This window comes from Bombina bombina, chromosome 8, assembly GCF_027579735.1.
Source record: "Bombina bombina isolate aBomBom1 chromosome 8, aBomBom1.pri, whole genome shotgun sequence".
Taxonomy (NCBI): Eukaryota; Metazoa; Chordata; class Amphibia; order Anura; family Bombinatoridae; genus Bombina; species Bombina bombina.
The window spans coordinates 272,420,326-272,441,595 of NC_069506.1; the positions used below are offsets into that span (position 1 = coordinate 272,420,326).

At 38.3% G+C, this 21,270-nt stretch overlaps 1 protein-coding gene across 1 annotated transcript in view; it reads left to right on the top strand.

Annotated features, from left to right (window-relative positions):
• CBL (Cbl proto-oncogene) overlaps positions 1-12,801 on the top strand; it is a 171,556-nt gene extending 158,755 nt beyond the window's left edge. The window contains exon 16 of the mRNA XM_053691356.1: positions 10,796-12,801. Within this exon, the coding sequence (XP_053547331.1) occupies positions 10,796-11,055 (260 nt within the window). The 3' untranslated portion in view covers positions 11,056-12,801. The remainder of the gene's footprint in view (positions 1-10,795) is intronic.
• The last annotated feature ends 8,469 nt before the right edge of the window (positions 12,802-21,270 follow it).

Here is a 21,270-nt window from a genome sequence, read left to right on the forward strand (position 1 = left end):
CCCCCCCTCCGTAACTGGGGCCTCCCCCCTCTTTTTTTTTTTCCTTTGGCCGGCTCTTGTCGTGACCTCCTGAAAAAAATGTTGCCCACTTCCAGAGGCCTCAGAGGGGCCACTGCCTCCCTGAGGCATGTCATTGTCGGAGCCTGAGCTGCTGTCCACAGTTTGAAGTGACTGTTTGGTGTAGTAGCGTTGACGTCTTCTCCTCTGTATGTGGGGTCTCCGATTATCACCCCCTATTAGCCATCAATACACTGTTATCCTTGTGACCTTGCATACAGTCTGCAGTTTCCTGTTCTTAAACTGGATGAGATTATCTTTATACTCTTTGATTTGGGTAGCTAACTTGTCAAGCCATGGCTCAGAGGTGTCATCCTTAAGATCCTGGATTTTCTTAGATTCACACTCATGTATCTAATTTTTTACTTTCTCCAAAAGAGCTCTCAGTTCTTTGGTTACTAATAGTATTAAGTCGAGTGACAGAATTTTCTCCTGTCGTATTCGAAGGGATATATTACGTGTAGTTTAAAATCCACCTCCTTTTTCTTCAATTTAAGTAGCGCTAGGTAAATAGCATTGGCTGTATCCTCACTTGCCATTTCTTCATCAAGAGCAAATAGTATTCTAGCCACATCATTCTCTGTGAAGGTAAGAATCTGTGTGTCCTCCACGTCAGTATTCATATTGTGGTCTTGTTACTCAGTGTAGTGAAAGTGCTAGTGTATATGGAAGTCCAAGTGGGAAGAGGTTACACTACTTGTGGGTGCATCAACAAGATAAATATATTTAGCAGGAAAGAGCACTCTCACTTAGTCCAACAACTGCCAGGGTGCTAGTGGATAATATGAATACAGCAAACAAAAGATTCCGGTTGCACAATTCTCTATGTTTGCTTTATCTTCCACATGGTATGTTAATAACAAAGTATCGTCAAAGTCATGACATGATGTATAATTGTTCTGTTAATATGATCATGTGCCTGCATTGATTATCTCTGTTGCTTGTTACATTTATCCTGTCACAGATTAGCACTGTTATATTATCACTGATTGTTTATATTGATACTCAGACTAATATGTTTATAATATATTTTACACTTATGTTTACTATATGATAAGGTGTTACCATGACAACCATTTGGCTTTTTGGTCCTAATTGGGGGTGGGGTTTAGCTTGTTTGTGGCTATATATTGCTTTGAATTTGTATACACTGTGTCTGAGGAAGGGGATACTTTGCCCCCGAAAAGTCACTTTTCACAGTAAAAGTTGTTTTGTTTGAGATTATATATATATATATATATATATATATATATATATATATATATATATATATATATATATAGATAGATATAGATAGATATATACATACATACATACATACATACATACATACATACATACATACAGGGCTCAAAATTTCAGGTTGTAAGTTACTAGCCAGGCCAAAATGTTACTCGCCACTTCTGATCCTATCCACTACCTGCCCACACCCACTACTCCACCCCCTCTTTGCATGTTTTGGTATTGTGAAACACATTATTGTGCAGTCATTTTAATATTTTTTATTTTATACCTTAAATTAAATAATGCTAGATACAATAAGAGTTTAACAAAAATAAGTGCATAGCAGTTAGCAACATCAACTTGGTGGTTCTGGGTAAGACAATAGGAATTTGTTGAAGTGAGAGAATGGAGAGACAGTCATGGAAGTTCATAGCAAGCCTGGAGATTTTTTATTATTCTCATCATCTCTCTCTTCTCTCTTACTTATATTTCTCCCTCCCTTCTCTCTTCAATCTCTCTTTTTACCTTCTCCCTTATCTCTCAGGTCATATCTTCTCTTTTCCCTCTCTCATATCTTTTTACTCTTGATTATTTTCTCCATTTTTTAATGCTATTTTCTTCTCCACTTTTACTTTTCGTCTCTCTCTCTCTTCTGCCCCCCATTTCCCCACTCAGAAGTAACAGTCTAAGCACCAATGGTGTTCCTAAAGCCCTAGAGGAATAACATATTCTTGCCCTTTCTAGGATATATAATATTCCTTCAGATAATATGTTTAGCATATAGTCCAAAATGTGTGTTTGTCAATGCTGCAATAGGAGTATATATATATATATATATAAACTACCAGGGTGCAGGCAAAAAATAGGATTAGAAGTAAAAAAAAAAAAAGGGCTTGCACTCACTGGATTAGTGGAAAAAAGTGCTTTTTTGGCACATCAAAAAACAAGTAACGTTTCGGGGATCAATCACCCCTTCATCAGACTGAAACGTTACTTGTTTTTTGATGTGCCAATAAAAAGCACTTTTTTTCACAAATCCAGTGAGTGCAAGCCCTTTTTTACGCACACACACACACACTTTTATATACAGTAAATTATGTATAAGACTTCTCTACAGTTATTTCTTTCATATAGGTGGCGAGAGTCCATGAGCTAGTGACGTATGGGATATACATTCCTACCCAGGAGGGGGCAAAGTTTCCCAAACCTCAAATGCCTATAAATACAACTCCCACCTCACTCATACCTCAGTTTTACAAACTTTGCCTCCTTAGGAGGTGGTGAAGCAAGATGTGCTGATTTCTACAGTGAAAGGTGCTTCTAAGCATATTGAAGCCCAGTTCCTCTCTAAGTGCAGTGTTTGTCTGAGGGATGTGAAGGCAGTATTGCCTGATGATACCATGTTTTCGCCTATGGGAAAGCTTTCCATAAGGCTCTCTGTAAATCGGTCACAAGGATTCATCTGCTGCCTCCCTTTATAGATCGACAATATACTCTTGTACCATTACCTCTGCTGATAAGTTTCAGTACTGGTTTGGCTGTCTGCTGTATGTGGATGGGTGTCTTACACGGTAAAGTTGTTATATATTGTTTGTATACGTGCCTTGAGTCAGTGATTCGGTGCTCTTTTTTAGCGACTTTATTTGTGGCTAAATATTTGTCAAGGTTGGTAGAGTCGGTAAAACTTACAGGTTTTTTTTGGAGCTAGTAATTTATTTATAAATTAGGATGCTAAGTATTATGTTAGTCTGAGGATTTAGTTTTTTTTATATTTACAATCAAACGTCTTACCTGCTTTTTAGAGTGATAGGTGTATTATAAATCCTCAGCTTTGCATGTCACGCATGTGATGCTATTTATGTCATAGTGTGATGTCATCCATTTTGCACTGTTTTTTGTTTTTTTTGGCACTACAATTTTCCCGCCAAAATGTTGCTGTTATAAGCTCCGCCCCAGCTCATTTAGTGTTCTCTGTCAACACTTAGAGAGCTTTCATGAAGCATTATTTTATGAATTCATTTTCTTTTTTATAAATGTTTGCTCTGTTTCCCATTCTCTCAAGCCTGTTATATATATATGTCATATATAGGAGCATGGATATAAATTTGCAGAATTATTTTTTATTGTTTTTGGATTTAATTTCTCAGCGTAAATAGCTGTTTTTATTTTATCCCTCCATTTCTAGTGACTCGTAGACTTCCACATCTTGGGTATTATATCCCATACGTCACTAGCTCATGGAATCTCGCCACCTAGATTAAAGAAAACATAATTTATGTAACAACTTACCTGAGAAATTAATTTCTTTCATGGTGCGAGAGTCCATGAGACCCACCCATTTTTTTGGGGTTATAATTGTTTTGTATTAAAGCACATTTTTTATCCTGTTCCTCTTTTTTATGCTTTTACTCTTTATACACCTCACTAACTTGGTTATACGTTAAACTGAGGTATGAGTGAGGTAGGGGGTTTATTTATAGACATTTGAGGTTTGGTAAACTTTGCCTCCTCCTGGTAGAAATCATGTATATCCCATCAGTAACTAGCTCATGGACTCTAGCCACCATGAAATAAATGAAATTATGTTTTTGTAACTTTATATATGTTCGGATATTGATGTTTCTTGTATATGTCTGCTGGGCTGTTCATTGATCTATCAAATCCTCCCCTGCCAAGGATAATTGCTACTGTACAATGCAGTAGGTTGTTCAGTTATTCAATCTTGATTGTAATCAGCTGTGTTTTTATTTAACAATTTTAAAGCAATATTAAACTCTCCCCTTTATAAAAATACATCCATTATCTTAGTGATATTTTATATGGAGTATAATTCATCCGTTGTAATGAAGATGCGCTATAACTTATACTTTCTTTCATATAGGTGACGAGAGTCCACAATCCATTACAAAAACCCCTCCCACATCACGTATACCTCTGTCTTTATAGTATCAAAGAAACAAATAACTGTAACTATAATTGAAAAATCAGACACAACTAATGTTTTACCTGCCATTTAATCATGAGTAAAACGGAGAATTGAAAAGGGTCATATTGTTTTAGGAAGATACAAGCAGCTCACCAAACTGAAGTCAAAGTTGCCACAGCATTGTATGTATACTGTTCTAAAGTCACCATGTGAGTGAATCCACTTCTCCATAATGTGAAAGGTAAGTTACCCACGGAGACCTGCCTTGCGGACTGGATCCAGGGTTGACCACCAGGTGTGCGTTCGTCTTCCGTTTAGCAATCGGCTATGGTCCCGCCAATGCTGGATAAGCACCGGTAGCTGAAAGGGCTCTCCTTCACGTCCACAAACAAATTGAAGCAAAAGTCAATGATATCGGCACAGCCAGCTCTAAGAGAAAGGATGAAAGGAGGGAAATAGGTTAAATAGGTTAAAACATCCGTTTATTTTAATCCAAAATATAAAAACATTAGGGGCACAGCTTTCAGATGTTAGCAGCTTGACGCCTTTCATGCCGACAAGGCACTTCATCAGAGCTGACTTACAGGTGTTACACACAGCGTTATAACTATTTGGAGTTGTCCTAATTGGCCAATCACATTCAAGCAATGTTAATCATCATCCAAAGATGTCTGAATAGAAACAACAATTCTCCAAAACATAAGAAATTAATAAAGTGTTAAAAAAGTTCCTAAAAATATAAACAAGATTCCATTTTTACACTCGGTTCCAAATATTACATAAAGATCAATTAAACGTATGGCATATAGACAATAGACATTGAGTTCCCTTACTATTAAAATGTCTATATAGATGTTAGGAAGCACATACCATTAGGTAGTAAGATACAATTGTATAAAAGATAAATGCTATACATGGGAATTGTCAGAACCACAAGGTGGTACTTCCTATTTGACACTAAAAAATTGTATTGTACGCATATAAGGCATGAATACCTAGGGTCTCAAATTCTTATCCATTATCTATGAACAATTTGACATCACTTATTTTGTTAATGCCTAAAGGACAACCTGTTTTAAGGGTATGGATACAGTATGCCTCCCTCTTCCTCAAAGCTGCAAATTTGTTAACTCCCTGTGGACCCAGATTAACCATTTCTATACCCTGTTATAGGAAGGCATTTTTCAGGACGCCATATTTAGCTAAATGTTTAGGTGTAGGTGTTTTGGGAGTTTCAGCTTCAAGAGACAGCAGGTGTTCCCTAATCCTATCTTTCAACATCCTAGAGGTGAGTCCTACGTATTAAAAATTACATATATTGCATGTAGGGCTAGGCGATACGGGCAAAAATGAAAATTGCGATTTCTTAAATGACTATGTTGTGTTAAATAAATAAAAAAATATTTAACACAACAGAATCTTAATGTACATGTTGCTTAATGACCAATACACTGGCAGCATAAAAATGCAAGCCACAAAATAGTTAAAATAAAATTAGCTGCCTGTGCTGACATATATATTTGACATATATATATATATATATACAGGTATACCTCACTTTACAGCGCTTCACTTTACAGCGATTCGCTAATACAGCGCTTTGTGGAGCTGACGTTCAACCTCCAAGGATTTTGAAACAGTGCTGTACTCATTGTGAGATTGCTAGAAAAGTGAATGGCACCATTTTGTTATGCTTAGTTCACTCTGTTTATAGCATTGCAGTGCAATCTGTGTCTCAGTGCTATAGTCTGGCAAATTTTACTACAGTAATTGTCACAATTTTACAGGTACAGTATTTATTGAATATTAATTGAATACTTGCTGTGCTAGTGTTAAACTAAACATAGAACTATTGCACCCCTAATATATGTTAGTTCAAACATGTTTTCAGGATTTTAAACACTGAAAAGAAAGCTAAAACTGCCTTGTTTCACTTTAAGGCGGTTTTCACTTTACAGCGGGGCTCCGGTCCCTAACCCGCTGTATGAGCGGGGTATACCTGTATATATATATATTTAAAATATATTTTAAAATTGACCCAGACAGGGATTGTAATCATTGCTATACGTCACAGAAGTTAATAAAAAAGGCACTTTAAAGTTTAAGTACACTACTCACTTTATTGCTCACAGCTTTGAGCGCATGTCCCACTCCCAGCTGAAGGCCTGTTGCTCCCACACACACTGCAATCTCTGCATTAATGGCCATTTCGCAGGCATTCTCAGGTCCTCCCACGGCCACACACTGGTCCGCCTCTCATCCTACCTCTCCGCCTCCGTTTTCATGACGAACAGACAATTCTTTTTTTTTAATAAAAAATCGCCTACTCTTGCGGTTTTTAAATTGCGGTGATTAATTGCGCTTTTAAATCGCATATGCGATTAATCGTGCAGCCGTAATTGCATGTAATCAAATAATCAACAAAAGTAGAGTTACAATCAATGCGGTTGTGTTTTTTAATCTCTTCTCCTGTTTGCGATGACACAGAGGTGTCACCAACTTTTGCATAGCCATAACGTTTGCATGGCCTCCCTCCACACTTAAAGGGACACTGAACCCAAATGTTTAATTTTGCGATTCAGATTGAGCATGCAATTTTAAGCAACTTTCTAATTGACTCCTATTAGCAAATGCTTTTCATTCTCTTGGTATCTTTATTTGAAAAGCAAGAATGTAAGTTTAGATGGAGGCCCATTTTTGCTGAACAACCTGTTCTTGCTGATTTGATGGATAAATTCATCCACCAATAAATAAGTGCTGTCCAGTGTTCTGGACTTTCTTTTTCAAATAAAGATAGCTAGAGAACGAAGAAAAATTGATAATAGGAGTAAATTAGAAAGTTTTTTTAAAATTGCATGCTCTATCCGAATCACAAACAAAAAAAATGTGGGTTCAGTATCCCTTTAAAGAAACAAGGTTTAGGGGATAACCAGCTTTTGTTTAAACCCTGTTCATTTGTTTTAACCCCAAAGTTTCTCTTGACAATGTCACAAATCGTCCTAGATCTCCGTGTGATGAAATTACACGTTTTAGAAACCCCATCTTTATCCCTATCCAAGATAGAACAAAGAAAATATGTACCAGTATGTAGAGCCTGCTAGTATACCAAACCACCATTAAAACAACACTCCTGTGCCTAACGGAGTGTAAAAAGATATAGAAAAAACACAAATAAGGGGAGTCCCATGAACTAAGGGTAAATGGTATATCATGCCTAAAAAAGTTTATTACATATTCAATACATCAACGTATGCATAAAAAACATATCAAATACAAGAACACTAATAGTCTAAAGTACCTCTGGTATACCAAGATTAGAAATAGTATCATGCCGGCACTAAAAGTTCAAAGAATAGTTCTAGTAACACCAAAAAAGTTCATTAAGAAAAGATGAAGATCCCAGAAATCCACAGATGATAAAATTCAATGGAGAGAGGTCCAAAAAAATCTTCTCTCTAAATAAGTACCTAAATGGAAAACAACAAAACACAAAATAGTGCAACCCTGTAGATAAATGCATATAATACTGGGGATAAAAGTACTCACCGGATGGTTCAAACAGCCTAAACGTTTCAACCTTTCTTAAGGCTCCGGTAGTACTTTTATTCCCCGTATTATAGACACGATATACCATTTATCCTTAGTTCAAGGGACTCCCATTATTTGTGTTTTTTACCCTATCCAAGATATGTAATCTTTTTTTGAGGATATTACATATTTCTCTGTATTGTCTACTGTAGGTAGTAATTAAATTCCTTCCTTTTTAGTGTTTTTCCTTCTACCATCTTTCAAAAGTGTCACTCTATCCATATTAGCAACTAGTTTAGACACCTCCCCAAGTATTTTTCTATCATAACCTCTTTCACATAGGCATTCAGTAAGATCATTAGCATGATGCCAATAGTCGTGTAGATTTGAACAGTTTCTTCTCAAATGTATATATTGACCTTTGGGGATTCCCTTTTTGATATGGTATGGGTGTGAGGAGTCTGCCCTTATAATAGTGTTACCGGAGATCTCCTTTCTAAAAACCTCTGACGTCACAGTACTCTCACAATGTCTGTTTGACATTCAAATAAGGTATATGAACTCTCGAGTAGCTGAAAGTAAAGCTCAGATTACCACTGTTATTATTCAGATGTCAAACAAAGTCATTTTAGGGTCTCTACAGTACAATCCCAAATCAATAGCATATCATCAATGTAGCGTGTATAAAACCTTATATTCTTCCTATATGTTAAAACTACTGAATAAAGCTTCATCCACAAAACCCGCCATATATATATTTAGCATACGATGGGGCAAATTTTGCCCCCATCGCTGTGCATCTCCTTTGAATAAAAAAAATCTCCATTAAAAATGAAATAATTATGATTCAATAAGAATGTTATAGCTTCAAGGATGAAAAATATTGTATCATCATCATAGTTGGAATATTTAGTTAACTTTCTTTTAGTAGCTGCAATGCCTAAATTGTGTGGAACACATGAATAAAGGGATACTTCATCCTCAGTTACAAATAAATAGTTTTCTCCCCATTCATGTTTATTCAAAAGTTTGGTATCTCTCAGAAACCCTAGGAGAGATTGCACTATAGGATGTAACTGGGCATCAAGCCACTCTCCTAACTTATCCCCCAAGGAACAGATGGCTGATATAATCGGACAGCCTGGGGGATTTGAAAGGGACTTGTAAATTGTGGGTAGATGTTTGAAAGGGGGTACTCTAGGTGAATCTACATATAGGTATTCACTCAATTTACTCGTTAATACGGACAGTTCAACCCCAGTATCTAATAAGTGCCTAAATTTACCTAAGAACTTGTTGGTGGAATTAAAAGTCAATTTACCATTTGTTTCAGAATCATTCAGTTGTCTGTAAGCTTTGTCAATATATTGTTGCTTATTGAGGACCACTATGGAACCCACCTTTATCTGAATTTGCAATCACCAAATCTGGGTTATTGTTTAGCTTATTGAGTGCTGTAACTTCATTCTTAGTCAAGTTATCATACCTTTATGATGTATCTGCTGTGATAAATGTATAAGATCTTGTTCAATTACGCAATGAAAAGTCTGTCTATATATTATGTATATATGGCCCTGGGACTAGGGTTGCCACCTCGGCCATGTTTTCCTGGACACTTATGAGTTACACATGCTGCAGGGTGTGCAGAGAGGAACATGAATAGTGCTATACATGGTCACTATTTTTGTGCTCGTAAGATTTTATTTCTCAGAAGATTGCTAGTCTTCCTGATATTACTTATTCTGCTCACTACCTTGTCCAAATTAAACCTGTTATCAAGCCTATTTCTCCTTCTACAAGTTTTAACCTAGTGTTAAAGGGTTTTGCAGGCTCTTCCTTTTGAGCCTATACATGTATTAGGCATTACACTGCTTTCTTGGAAAGTGTTGCCTCTCTTTACTTTCTCTTCTGCTAGAAGAGTTTTTGTATTGTCTTCTTTTTGCCTGAAGTTGTTTCCTCTGAAGCAGCCTTTGTTAGAAGCATCCTTCAGGCAGTGGTCTCAGTTTACTGATTATACCGGTTATTTTTTATTTATTAGAAGTTATTTTCTTCTTTTGGGTTGTAGATTTAATTTCTCATCTCAAAAAAAAAATCTGTTTTTTCAATCTCTCTTTTATGGTTACCCTTAGACTTCCACAGCTTGGTTATTAGTTTCCATATGTAGCGGATAGTAGACTCTCACCACCCATATGAAAGAAAACATCATTTATATTTACCTGATAAATTCATTTCTTTCATGGTGGCAAGAGTCCACGAGCCCCCCACCCTTTTCTTGGGATTGATCTTTTTTTTTTCCCTGCTCATTTTTGGCACTTATTCCTTTTTAACCTCACTACTTGGCTATAAGTTAGACTAAGGTATGTGTGAGGTGTAAAGGGTTTTATAGGGCTCTTTTGGTTTGGGAGACTTTGCTTCCTAGTGGTAAGAATGTAATTCCCATATGTAACGGATCGCCACCATGAAAGAAATGAATTTATCAGGTAAGTATAAATTTATGTTTTTTCATATAGATATGAAATTCAAATACCTTGCACTTTGCTGCCCTCTTCAAAAGTCATTTATTTCTGTGACTTAATGGCTTGTAGTGTTGTCCAATCAGCACTCTAGCTACAACAAAAGGGCGCCCAAAGGGGAGAGTGCTGATTGGACAATATTTCAAACCTTTAGCTCACAGAAAATTTTACTTTTGAAATGGGTGGCGGAGTGCAGGGAATTTGAATTTCAGATCTAACTTAAAAAGTTATAGCGAATCTGCATTACAACTGATGAATTAAACTCCATCTAAAATATCACTAACATTTCAGATCTGTTTTTATAAAGAGTAGAGTTTACCATCACTTTAAAATGGAAAACATTGGTGAACATGCCTTACCAGTACATTTTGCGAAATAATTTATGAATTACATTACAACATCATTGGCAGATCATTTGGCATATGTGAGTGAGATACTGAATTTAAGAAATTAAGACGTCTTACAGCTTCTACAGTTTGTAATGTGAATATACAATTTATTGGTAGTGCTTCATGGTATTAGATTATGACATTATGTTTTATTTCAGGATTTCCAGAGCTCTCTCAGGTCCCTGAGCGCCCACCAAAACCATTTCCTCGCAGAATGAATTCAGAACGAAGACCAACGACTGGTGGGGAAGTAGCTCCAGCTCCACTCTCCAGCGAGATTGAGAGCTTGCTGAGCCAGGGTTATTCCCAGCAGGATGTTAACAAGGCACTTGTAATTGCTCATAACAACATTGAGATGGCTCGGAATATCCTACGAGAGTTTGTGTCCATCCCATCTCCTGCTCATGTGGCCACATAACGGTAGGAACCGTGGGACACTTAGACCTCAGGCTGGGAAGAGGAACCCAAGGTGATTGCATCTTCTGCCCTATTGATTATAAACAACAGGGAACAACTGTAGGACCAGTGGGGATAGTTATTGGTAAAGATATATTAAGAAGTGGTAGGCAGCCATAATCCTACCCCCTTACTGGAAATATACAGGGTTACAGGCATTAGCCTGCCCACCAAACAGCATTAACAATAAGATGATCCTTGACCAACCAGAAAACATTTCTGTGAAGCTTCATTTTCCCCATCTCCCTCCTGCAGTTCTGTATCTATCTAGTGGAACATGCGGGAACAGAGATTTGCTTGGACTGCTGTCGTGGATACACTGAACATGCCGCCTCCTTTCTCGTAAACGCAACAGGTTCTAGGAATGCTCCAACTCCTGCAGCTCTTATAGCAGAGATGGGAGGTTAGCTGGACAATTTCTCACACATTTCATCTAACATTTAATTTGAAAAATCCTATTTTATCAGGAAATAGGTTTTAGTGGCAGCCACTCTGGCAGAACAAGAGGAAACCCCTCGCTGCTTGTGTGTACGTGGGACACTCTTATTTCAGAGGTGTTTGTTCTCTGATCCTATTCAATTGCTTTTTAGGGATCACTCAAGTACTTGCCTCTGTACTTTTTTTTTTTAATCTGCTGTCTGACTTATTATATGTGACTTAAGGCAATAGAGCACTCCAGTGGTTAGTTGTCGCAATTCCACTAGTGCTCTAATGCCACACAACTCAGGGTGAAAGAGGAAGTGTGGAATCACTCCCTCCTGAAGTGGGATGACTGGGTGAATGATTGGTTGGGAAAGGGGCTCGTTTCCTGTGTCGCAAGTAATGGGAGGAAGTGGTTTGGATGCCCTCAAACACTGTTACATTATTTTAATGCTTCATCATGACGGTCCAGTTCACCACACACAACATTCAGGAACATGTACCGACTATAACTGCAAGACACGTCTTTGTATGTGATGCGTATGTGAATGGATGAATGTGTGCCTGTAAATGTGTGTGTACATGCGTATGTGCGCACATTTTATATGGTCTCAAAAATCATTAAAACAAACAAAAAAAAAAGTTAACTTTATTTGAAATTCAAATCCATATTTTGAAGCCTTAAGTTTTTTTTATTTTGCATTTAAAAGTAACAAAATGTCATCTTTATTGGGATAAACTGCAATTTCAAAACAAGAATCACTATGAAATCTTCCTGTATGTCCTATTAATTCAGTATATTGATGCTGGTCCAGCAAGAATTGATCCTCTTTGCCCTAGTTTTCCTCTGCTGGGTTATAAAATAATTAAATCACAAGATTGTTTCCTAAATGAAGCTTGAATAGCTTCATAGAATTGGATTTGAATTTTATTGAATATTAATAATTTGGAATGTTACTTTGGAATTTTTTTTTTGTATGTGTAAAGGAATATATTTATATTTTATGTATATACAGATGTAGCAAATATTACTGAACCCATAGACACTTTAGAGTAATGACCTGAGGCAAATCAGTGTATGCTCAATTGCAGAAAATTCTGACTTTTGCAGGCCTTACAGAATATACACACGCTGTCTTGGTACAGCCACAGCTCTCAGTGTGTCATTCGCATAAATAATAAACATAAATACACATATTTACACTTGTATATCAACCAAAACTGCTTGATAAATGTGTGAATTTTTTGAAAGGAAATGTATTGGAAACATAAAATGTGTAAAAGCGAACTCTTGCTGCCATATGTGTAGGTAAAATTTATCATGAGATTTTTATATGAAGGGGGGCATCTTAACGCACAGTCATATAAGCTCCTTCTGTATGTTGCAGGCTGTTGGCTGTGAAGGGGTTTAAAAATATAAATATATATGTATGTTTATGTATGCCTGTGTGTGTGTGTGTGTGTGTGTTTGTGTATATATATATATATATATATATATATATATATATATATATATATATATATATATAAATATATATAATGTTACAGGTAAAGTTAAAAACCTGGGGATTACTCAAGCAGTTGTGGGTAAAGCCTGATGTTCTGTAAGTACCCCATCTAAACTATTTCTTTTGCCTCCGCCTGGGGGGTTCAAGAAAGGTGCCCCGCTGATCCTCTGGTATCCACCCCAAGTGAACCTTGGGGAATGAGGTTTACAAGGGGGCTTTGCATCCCTTGAACACCCCAGGTGGAGGCAAAACAGTTAATGAAGATGGGGGAACATGCTACATATGTTTGATGCGGTGACTCCGCACTCTGAGGGGATTTATGATCATACATTGGGCTTTACCCACAGCTGCTTAGATAATGTCCGTTTCACCCTGGTAATTCTAGGATTACCCAATATCTGACTTTACCAATAACATATATATATATATATATATGTGTGTGTGTGTGTGTATATATATATACTGTGTGTTTGTATGTATGTGTATATATATATATATGTGTGTATATATATATATATATATATATATATATATATATGTGTGTGTATATATATATATATATATATATATATATATTTATACTGTGTGTTTGTATGTATGTATGTATGTGTGTATATATATATATATGTGTGTGTGTATATATATATATATATATATATATATATATATATATATATATATATATATATATATATATATATATATATATATATATATATATATATATTTTGGGGAAAGGATATGTCTCAAAACCCCACAATTATTAGCAGTGTTAAAAGCTTGAACGTTTCCTGACCATAATTCTAACAAGTTTAATATTATTTTTATCATGAGTATTTAATCGGACCCCAAAGGTAAATATTCTTACATATGAGGGGTTCCTGTGAAATCCCCTCTTCCTGTTTGTATTTTACGCCTTTATGTTAACGATTGTAGATCATACTAAAAAACAAACAAAAACATTATTTATTTAATGACTTCTTTCAACTAAAGAGTTTTTCTTATTTTATTTTATTTTTTTTATTTGTTTTTCTGTACCAGTTGTTGGGAGGGAAATTATTTTTAAAATAAATTGTTTTGTCTGTTTTAATCATTCTTTAGACATCAAGCTTTTTTTTGTGTGGCTTTGGGGGCGGCTGAAGGGACATAAAACACTTTTTAATTAAAGACTTTTGTATTCTCTTGCTGTAGATTAATGTAACAGTTGAGTGTGTGAGATTTCCAAATACATTTGACCCTTGTTTGCTGCAATTGTTTTTCATTGTCTGCTACCTCCTCTCCCCACAACCACATACCTTATTTAGAGGAATTAAATCACATAAAGAGCTTATATTGCAATCTCAGGGTGTTTTATGTCCCTTTTAACCCACCTTTCTCTTGCAAGGTGTATCCAGTCCACGGATTCATCCTTTACTTGTGGGATATTCTCATTCCCTACAGGAAGTAGCAAAGAGAGCACACAGCAAAGCTGTCCATATAGCTCCCCCTCTAGCTCCACCCCCCAGTCATTCTCTTTGCTGGCTCTAAGCACTAGGGTCTCTCTCGGGAGTGTAAAGTGAATGTGGTGTTAGAATTGTTGTTTTATTATCTTCAATCAAAAGTTTGTTATTTTAAATGGTACCGGTTTGTACTATTTACTCTCTAGCAGAAAAGTGATGAAGATTTCTGCTGAGAGGAAAATGATTTTAACATGTTGTAACTAAAATCCACTGCTGTTCCCACACAGGACTGAGGAGTACCAGAAAACTTCAGTTGGGGGGAACAGTTTGCAGGGTGATCTGCAATAAGGTATGTTCAGTCATTTATTTCTAGACAAGACTGAGATAATGCTAGAAGGACTGACAATATCCCCATGAGGGGAGGGTAAACTATGTTCACAGACTTAGTAAGGAATTGAATGCTTACATAATAGGGCTAATATACTGGTTGACACTTATTCAGGGCAATCGATTGTTTGGCTAAGGAAAAATCGTTTTGCAAGACACTTTGAAAGCCCTTTTTGTTTTTTTTTCTGGGGTTATTACCACATGGCTGTTTTTTAGTCACTTAGGAGTGATTTACTAGGCCTCACAGCTCCGGAGTAGAGTGGGAGGGGCCTAATTGCCTCAGATGCACAGTTAGAATTGCAGAGAAGTTCATGCTGTTTCACATGGAGGGTCCTGCTGATGTTTGAGGGCCTAAAAGAAGCTATATTCCCCCAAATCTGATCCCTAAGGGAAGGTAGGGCCACAGCAAGGCTGTGGCAAGGTGCTGTAGTGATTTAACCAGGTGTTGGCTTTAGGCTGCTCCGGTTTGAGCATTAAGGGGTTAATCGTTTTGAAACTTGGGGTGCAATCTTATTAAGGCTTTAGCTACATACTGTGAAAATTTCAGAAAGATTGCTGCATTTTTCACCGTTTTGTAAAATTGTGTGCTCTTTTTATCTCTTAAAGGCACAGTAACGCTTTTTTCAAATTGTGTTTCTCTTACAAGGTGTATCCAGTCCTCGGATTCATCCTTACTTGTGGGATATTCTCATTCCCTACAGGAAGTGGCAAAGAGAGCACAGAGCAAAGCTGTCCATATAGCTCCCCCTCAGGCTCCGCCCCCCCCCAGTCATTCTCTTTGCCTCTCTAACAAGTAGCATCTCCACGGGAGGGTAAAGTGAATGTGGTGTTAGATTTGTAGTTTTTTATATCTTCAATCAAAAGTTTATTTTGAAATAGTGCCGGTTTGTACTATTTACTCTCTAGCAGAATGTGATGAAGAATTCTGCTGAGAGGAAAATGATTTTAGCATGTTGTAACTAAAATCCACTGCTGTTCCCACGCAGGACTGAGGAGTACCAAGAAAACTTCAGTTGGGGGCAACAGTTTGCAGGCTTAACTGCTACAAGTTATGTTCAGTCATCTTTTTCTAGTCAAGACTTAGTAATGCTAGAAGACTGACAAGAATCCCCATGTGGGGAAGGTAAGCCATATTCTGAGACTCAGTATAGAAGGAAGGCTTATTTAACAGGGCTAAATGACTGGTGGACACTGTTAAAGGGCAATCGATTATTTTTTTTATATATAAAGTTTTTATTGAACAGGTTCACAAAACATGACAGGAGATACACAGAACATGATACAATAGCATACTGTTGGATTCCGTCCGGTTGCAATTATAAGTTACAAACACGAAATGCGACCTCCACTGTGAGTCAATAAGGACAGGATTTGCATATAATCGACATAGGCCTCTAAAAGGCTAACTTTAGTATCTGTCCATCTGAGATTGAGGGAACCCTTTTTTACAACAATTAAATAAAAAAAAACAAATCGGAGAAGAAGAAGGGGAGCAAAAACAAGAAAAAGAGAGGGAAGAACATAGTGGAAGAAGAGGGAAAGAAGAGAAGATCCAATAGGGGTGGGGGATGAGGTAATCTCTCTAGTAGCACCCATCTTTCAAAATAGTACGCAGTCAGTGGGTAGGAGCCCAGATAAGGTCAATATTATGTTGGAACCTGCAGCGATTCCCAATAAAGTTTTATATTTAAAAACGTGTCATGCCTATTTTGTTTGAGATAGGAGTATTCTTCCAGAAGAATGAGTTCTTGTGTTCTAACTGCCCATTCCGTAACCGTTGGAGTAATATGGGATTTCCATTTTCTGGCAATTAGGGACTTTTCTCCGTTTACACAGATTTGAAGTAGAGAAAGCCTGAGTTTACAAGGGATCCGAGGCCTAGCATTGAACAATATAATCATTGGGTTAAAGTTAAATGTATTACCCAGTAACGGGCGTAGTACCCTTTCTAGAGAATCCCAAAAGGTTTGCAGGTGAGGGCACGACCACCATATGTGTGATAGAGTTCCAACACCCCCGCATCCCCTCCAGCACAAGGAAGAAACCTCAGGGTATATCGTTTTCAATCTGACAGGTGTCATATACCACCTTGAAAGAATCTTATAGTTCATTTCAAGGATCTGGGGAGAGGACGATGTTCTACCAGTAAAGTCAAATAATTTATACCAGTTCTCTGGTGTAATGCCTCGGTGCAATTCTTCCTGCCAGGACTGAGTGTATGTCGGTAATGTTTTATGTGCACAGTGATCTAGAATTCGTCTCGACAGAGCTAGAGTTCCTCTTGAGGTAGTGTCAGCTCTGCAAAGCACTTCGAATGGGGTGAGAGCGCGTGTGAGCTGAGAACTATGTGGGGAGACTCGTAACAGGTGTTGCAGTTGGGAGTATTTTAACCAGTTAGTAAATGTACCCTCCAGAACCTCAGACAGGTCCTGTCTCGGCCTAAGTTTCCCCTGGGAAAGGAAGTCTACCAGTGGAGATGAAAACCCCAGCTCTTTGTAGTGTATGTCCCCCAGTGAAAGATGCATACCTAATAGCAATTCAGTATTTTGGAAAATTGGTGTCATGGGTGAGTGGGGTGTGGATATGCCTTTTAATCGATTATTTTTTAGTAAAATATAATCACTATACATGGTTTTTATCACTTTTGGAGTGTTATTTGGGGTTTTATTCCACATGGCAGTATTTTGGACACCTATTCAGGGTTTTGAAGGCCCCACAACTCCGGAGTGGAGAGGGAGGGGGCCTGATTTTCGCGCCTCAGTTGCGCTCTTCATTTTGCAGACAGCTTCATGCAGCTTCACGTGGAGCGTCCTAAAACTTCTTGAGGACTTCATAGAGGCTTATTTTTCATCAACTAATCCCCAGGGGCAAGGTAGGGCCACAGCAGATTGCTGTGGCATGGTGCTGTAGTTTGCTAACCGGTTGTCAGCTTTAGGTTGCTCCGGTTCGGGCATTAAGGGGTTAATTGACTTGATATTTGCTGTGCAACTATTACCAAGCATTAAGATCGTGTGGTGAAATTTTCAGAAAGATTGGATCATTTTTGATTATTTTAGTAAAAAAGTGTGCGCTTTTATTATTTAAAGGCACAGTACCGTTTTTTCTCAAATTGTATTTTTCAGTCTTTAACTGCTGTCTAAGTCTGTTTAACATGTCTGAACCTACAGATAGACGTTGCTCTATGTGTTTAGTAGCCATGGTGGAACCCCCTTTACATTTGTGTTTAAAGTGTGCTAATGTATCTATGCATTTTAAAGATAACGTGATTTCACTTAAAAATGTAGCCCAAGATGATTCTTTAACAGAAGGTAATGAGGATAGTCCACCTTCCTCTCCCCATGTGTCGACACCAGTCACGCCCGCGCAAGCTATGCCTTGGACCTCTAGCGCAATGGTCCCTATTACATTACAACAATTAGCAGCAGTCATGGATAATTCCCTTGCGGCATTTTTAACCAAACTACCAGTTTTTCCTAAAAAGCTTGATAGCTCTGTCTTAAGAAGGCCACTGCTCCAAGAATTTTCACAAGAGTGCTAAGATCCCTTCTAGCGGTTCTAAGACCGCGGGGCATTGCAGTAGCACCCTATCTGGACGACATCTTGATTCAGGCGTCGTCTTTTCCCAGAGCCAAGGCTCATACGGATATTGTTCTGGCCTTTCTAAGGTCTCACGGGTGGAAGGTGAACACCGAAAAAAGATCTCTGTCCCCACTCACAAGGGTTCCCTTCCTAGGAACATTAATAGACTCGGTAGAAATGAAAATATTTCTGACGGAGGTCAGAAAGTTAAAGCTTCTAAGTACTTGCCGAGCTTTTCATTCAATTCCTCGGCCATCTGTAGCTCAGTGCATGGAGGTTGTCGGATTAATGGTAGCAGCAATGGACGTAGTCCCATTTGCTCGAATTCATCTCAGACCACTGCAATTGTGCATGCTCAAACAGTGGAATGGGGATTATGCAGATTTGTCTCCTCAAATCCAACTGGACCAGGAAACCAGAGATTCTCTTCTCTGGTGGTTGTCTCAGGATCACCTGTCTCAGGGAATGTGCTTCCGCAGACTGGAGTGGATCATCGTAACGACCGTCGCCAGTCTGTTAGGCTGGGGTGCGGTCTGGGGCTCCCTGAAAGCTCAGGGCCTATGGTCTCGGGAAGAACCTCTTCTCCCGATAAACATTTTGGAGCTGAGAGCGATATTCAATACGCTTTAGGCTTGCCTCGGCTAGCAGCGGCCAAGTTCATCAGATTTCAGTCGGACAACATCACGACTGTAGCATACATCAATCATCAGGGAGGAACAAAGAGTTCCTTAGCGATGAAGGAAGTAACCAAGATAATCAGGTGGGCGGAGGATCACTCTTGCCACCTATCTGCGATTTACATCCCAGGAGTAGACAACTGGGAAGCGGATTTCCTAAGTCGTCAGACTTTTCACCCGGGGGAGTGGGAACGTCACCCGGAGGTATTTGCTCAGCTGACTCAGCTTTGGGGCATTCCAGAGTTAGATCTGATGGCGTCCCGTCAGAACACCAAACTTCCTCTTTACGGATCCAGGTCCAGGGACCCCAAGGCGGCTTTGATAGATGCTCTAGTAGCGCCTTGGTCCTTCAATCTGGCCTATGTCTTTCCACCGTTTCCCCTTCTCCCTCGGCTGATAGCCAGAATCAAACAGGAGAAGGCCTCGGTAGTTCTGATAGCGCCTGCGTGGCCATGCAGGACTTGGTATGCAGACCTAGTGGGCATGTCATCCGTTCCACCATGGACATTGCCAATGAGGCAGGATCTTCTAATACAGGGTCCATTCTTGCATCCAAATCTAATTTCTCTGCAGCTGACTGCTTGGAGATTGAACGCTTAATTCTATCCAAGCGTGGGTTCTCTGAATCAGTCATAGATACTCTGATCCAAGCTAGAAAACCTGTCACCAGGAAAATTTACCATAAGATATGGCGGAAATATTTTTTTTTGGTGTGAATCCAAAGGTTACTCATGGAGTAAGATTAGGATTCCAAGGATATTGTCTTTTCTCCAAGAAGGATTGGAGAAAGGGTTATCAGCTAGTACCTTAAAGGGACAGATATCTGCTCTGTCTATCTTGTTACACAAGCGTCTGGCAGAAGTACCAGACGTTCAAGCGTTTGCACAGGCTTTATTCAGAATCAAGCCTGTCTATAACCCTGTGGCTCCTCCATGGAGTCTAAATTTAGTTCTTTCAGTTCTTCAAGGGGTTCCGTTTGAACCTTTACATTCCATAGATATTAAGTTATTATCTTGGAAAGTTTTGTTTTTGGTAGCTATATCTTCTGCTCAAAGAGTTTCAGAATTATCTGCTTTGCAGTGTAATTCACCCTATCTGGTGTTCCATGCAGATAAGGTAGTTTTGCATACCAAACCTGGTTTTCTTCCTAAAGTGGTTTCTAATAAGAATATTAACCAGGAATTCATTGTTCCTTCTCTGTGTCCTAATCCATCCTCAAGGAAGGAACGACTATTGCACAATCTTGATGTGGTTCGTGCTTTAAAATTCTATTTACAAGCAACTAAAGATTTCAGACAAACATCATCCTTGTTTGTTGTCTATTCTGGTAAGAGGAGAGGTCAGAAAGCAACTGCTACCTCTCTTTCCTACTGGCTGAAAAGCATCATCAGATTGGCTTATGAGACTGCTGGACAGCAGCCTCCTGAACGAATTACAGCTCATTCCACCAGAGCTGTGGCTTCCACATGGGCTTTCAAGAATGAGGCTTCTGTAGAACAGATTTGTAAGGCAGCGACTTGGTCTTCACTGCATACTTTTGCCAAATTTTACAAATTTAATACTTTTGCTTCTTCGGAGGCTATTTTTGGGAGAGAGGTTTTGCAAGCAGTGGTGCCTTCCGTTTAGGTTACCTGTCTTGTTCCCTCCCTTCATCCGTGTCCTAAAGCTTTGGTATTGGTATCCCACAAGTAAGGATGAATCCGTGGACTGGATACACCTTGTAAGAGAAAACAGAATTTATGCTTACCTGATAAATTATTTTCTCTTACGGTGTATCCAGTCCACGGCCCGCCCTGGCAATTAAGCCAGGTTAAAATTTATTGTTTAAACTACAGTCACCACTGCACCCTATGGTTTCTCCTTTTTCTTCCTAACCTTTGGTCGAATGGCTGGGGGGTGGAGCTAGAGGGGGAGCTATATGGACAGCTTTGCTGTGTGCTCTCTTTGCCACTTCCTGTAGGGAATGAGAATATCCCACAAGTAAAGGATGAATCTGTGGACTGGATACACCGCAAGAGAAAGTAATTTATCAGGTAAGCATAAATTCTGTTTTTTACCCTTTAAATTCAAAAATGTTCTTTCATGATTCAGATAGAACCTGCATTTTTAAACATTTTAATGTACTTCTATTATCAATCATTCTTCGTTCTCTCTGTATATTTTCTTG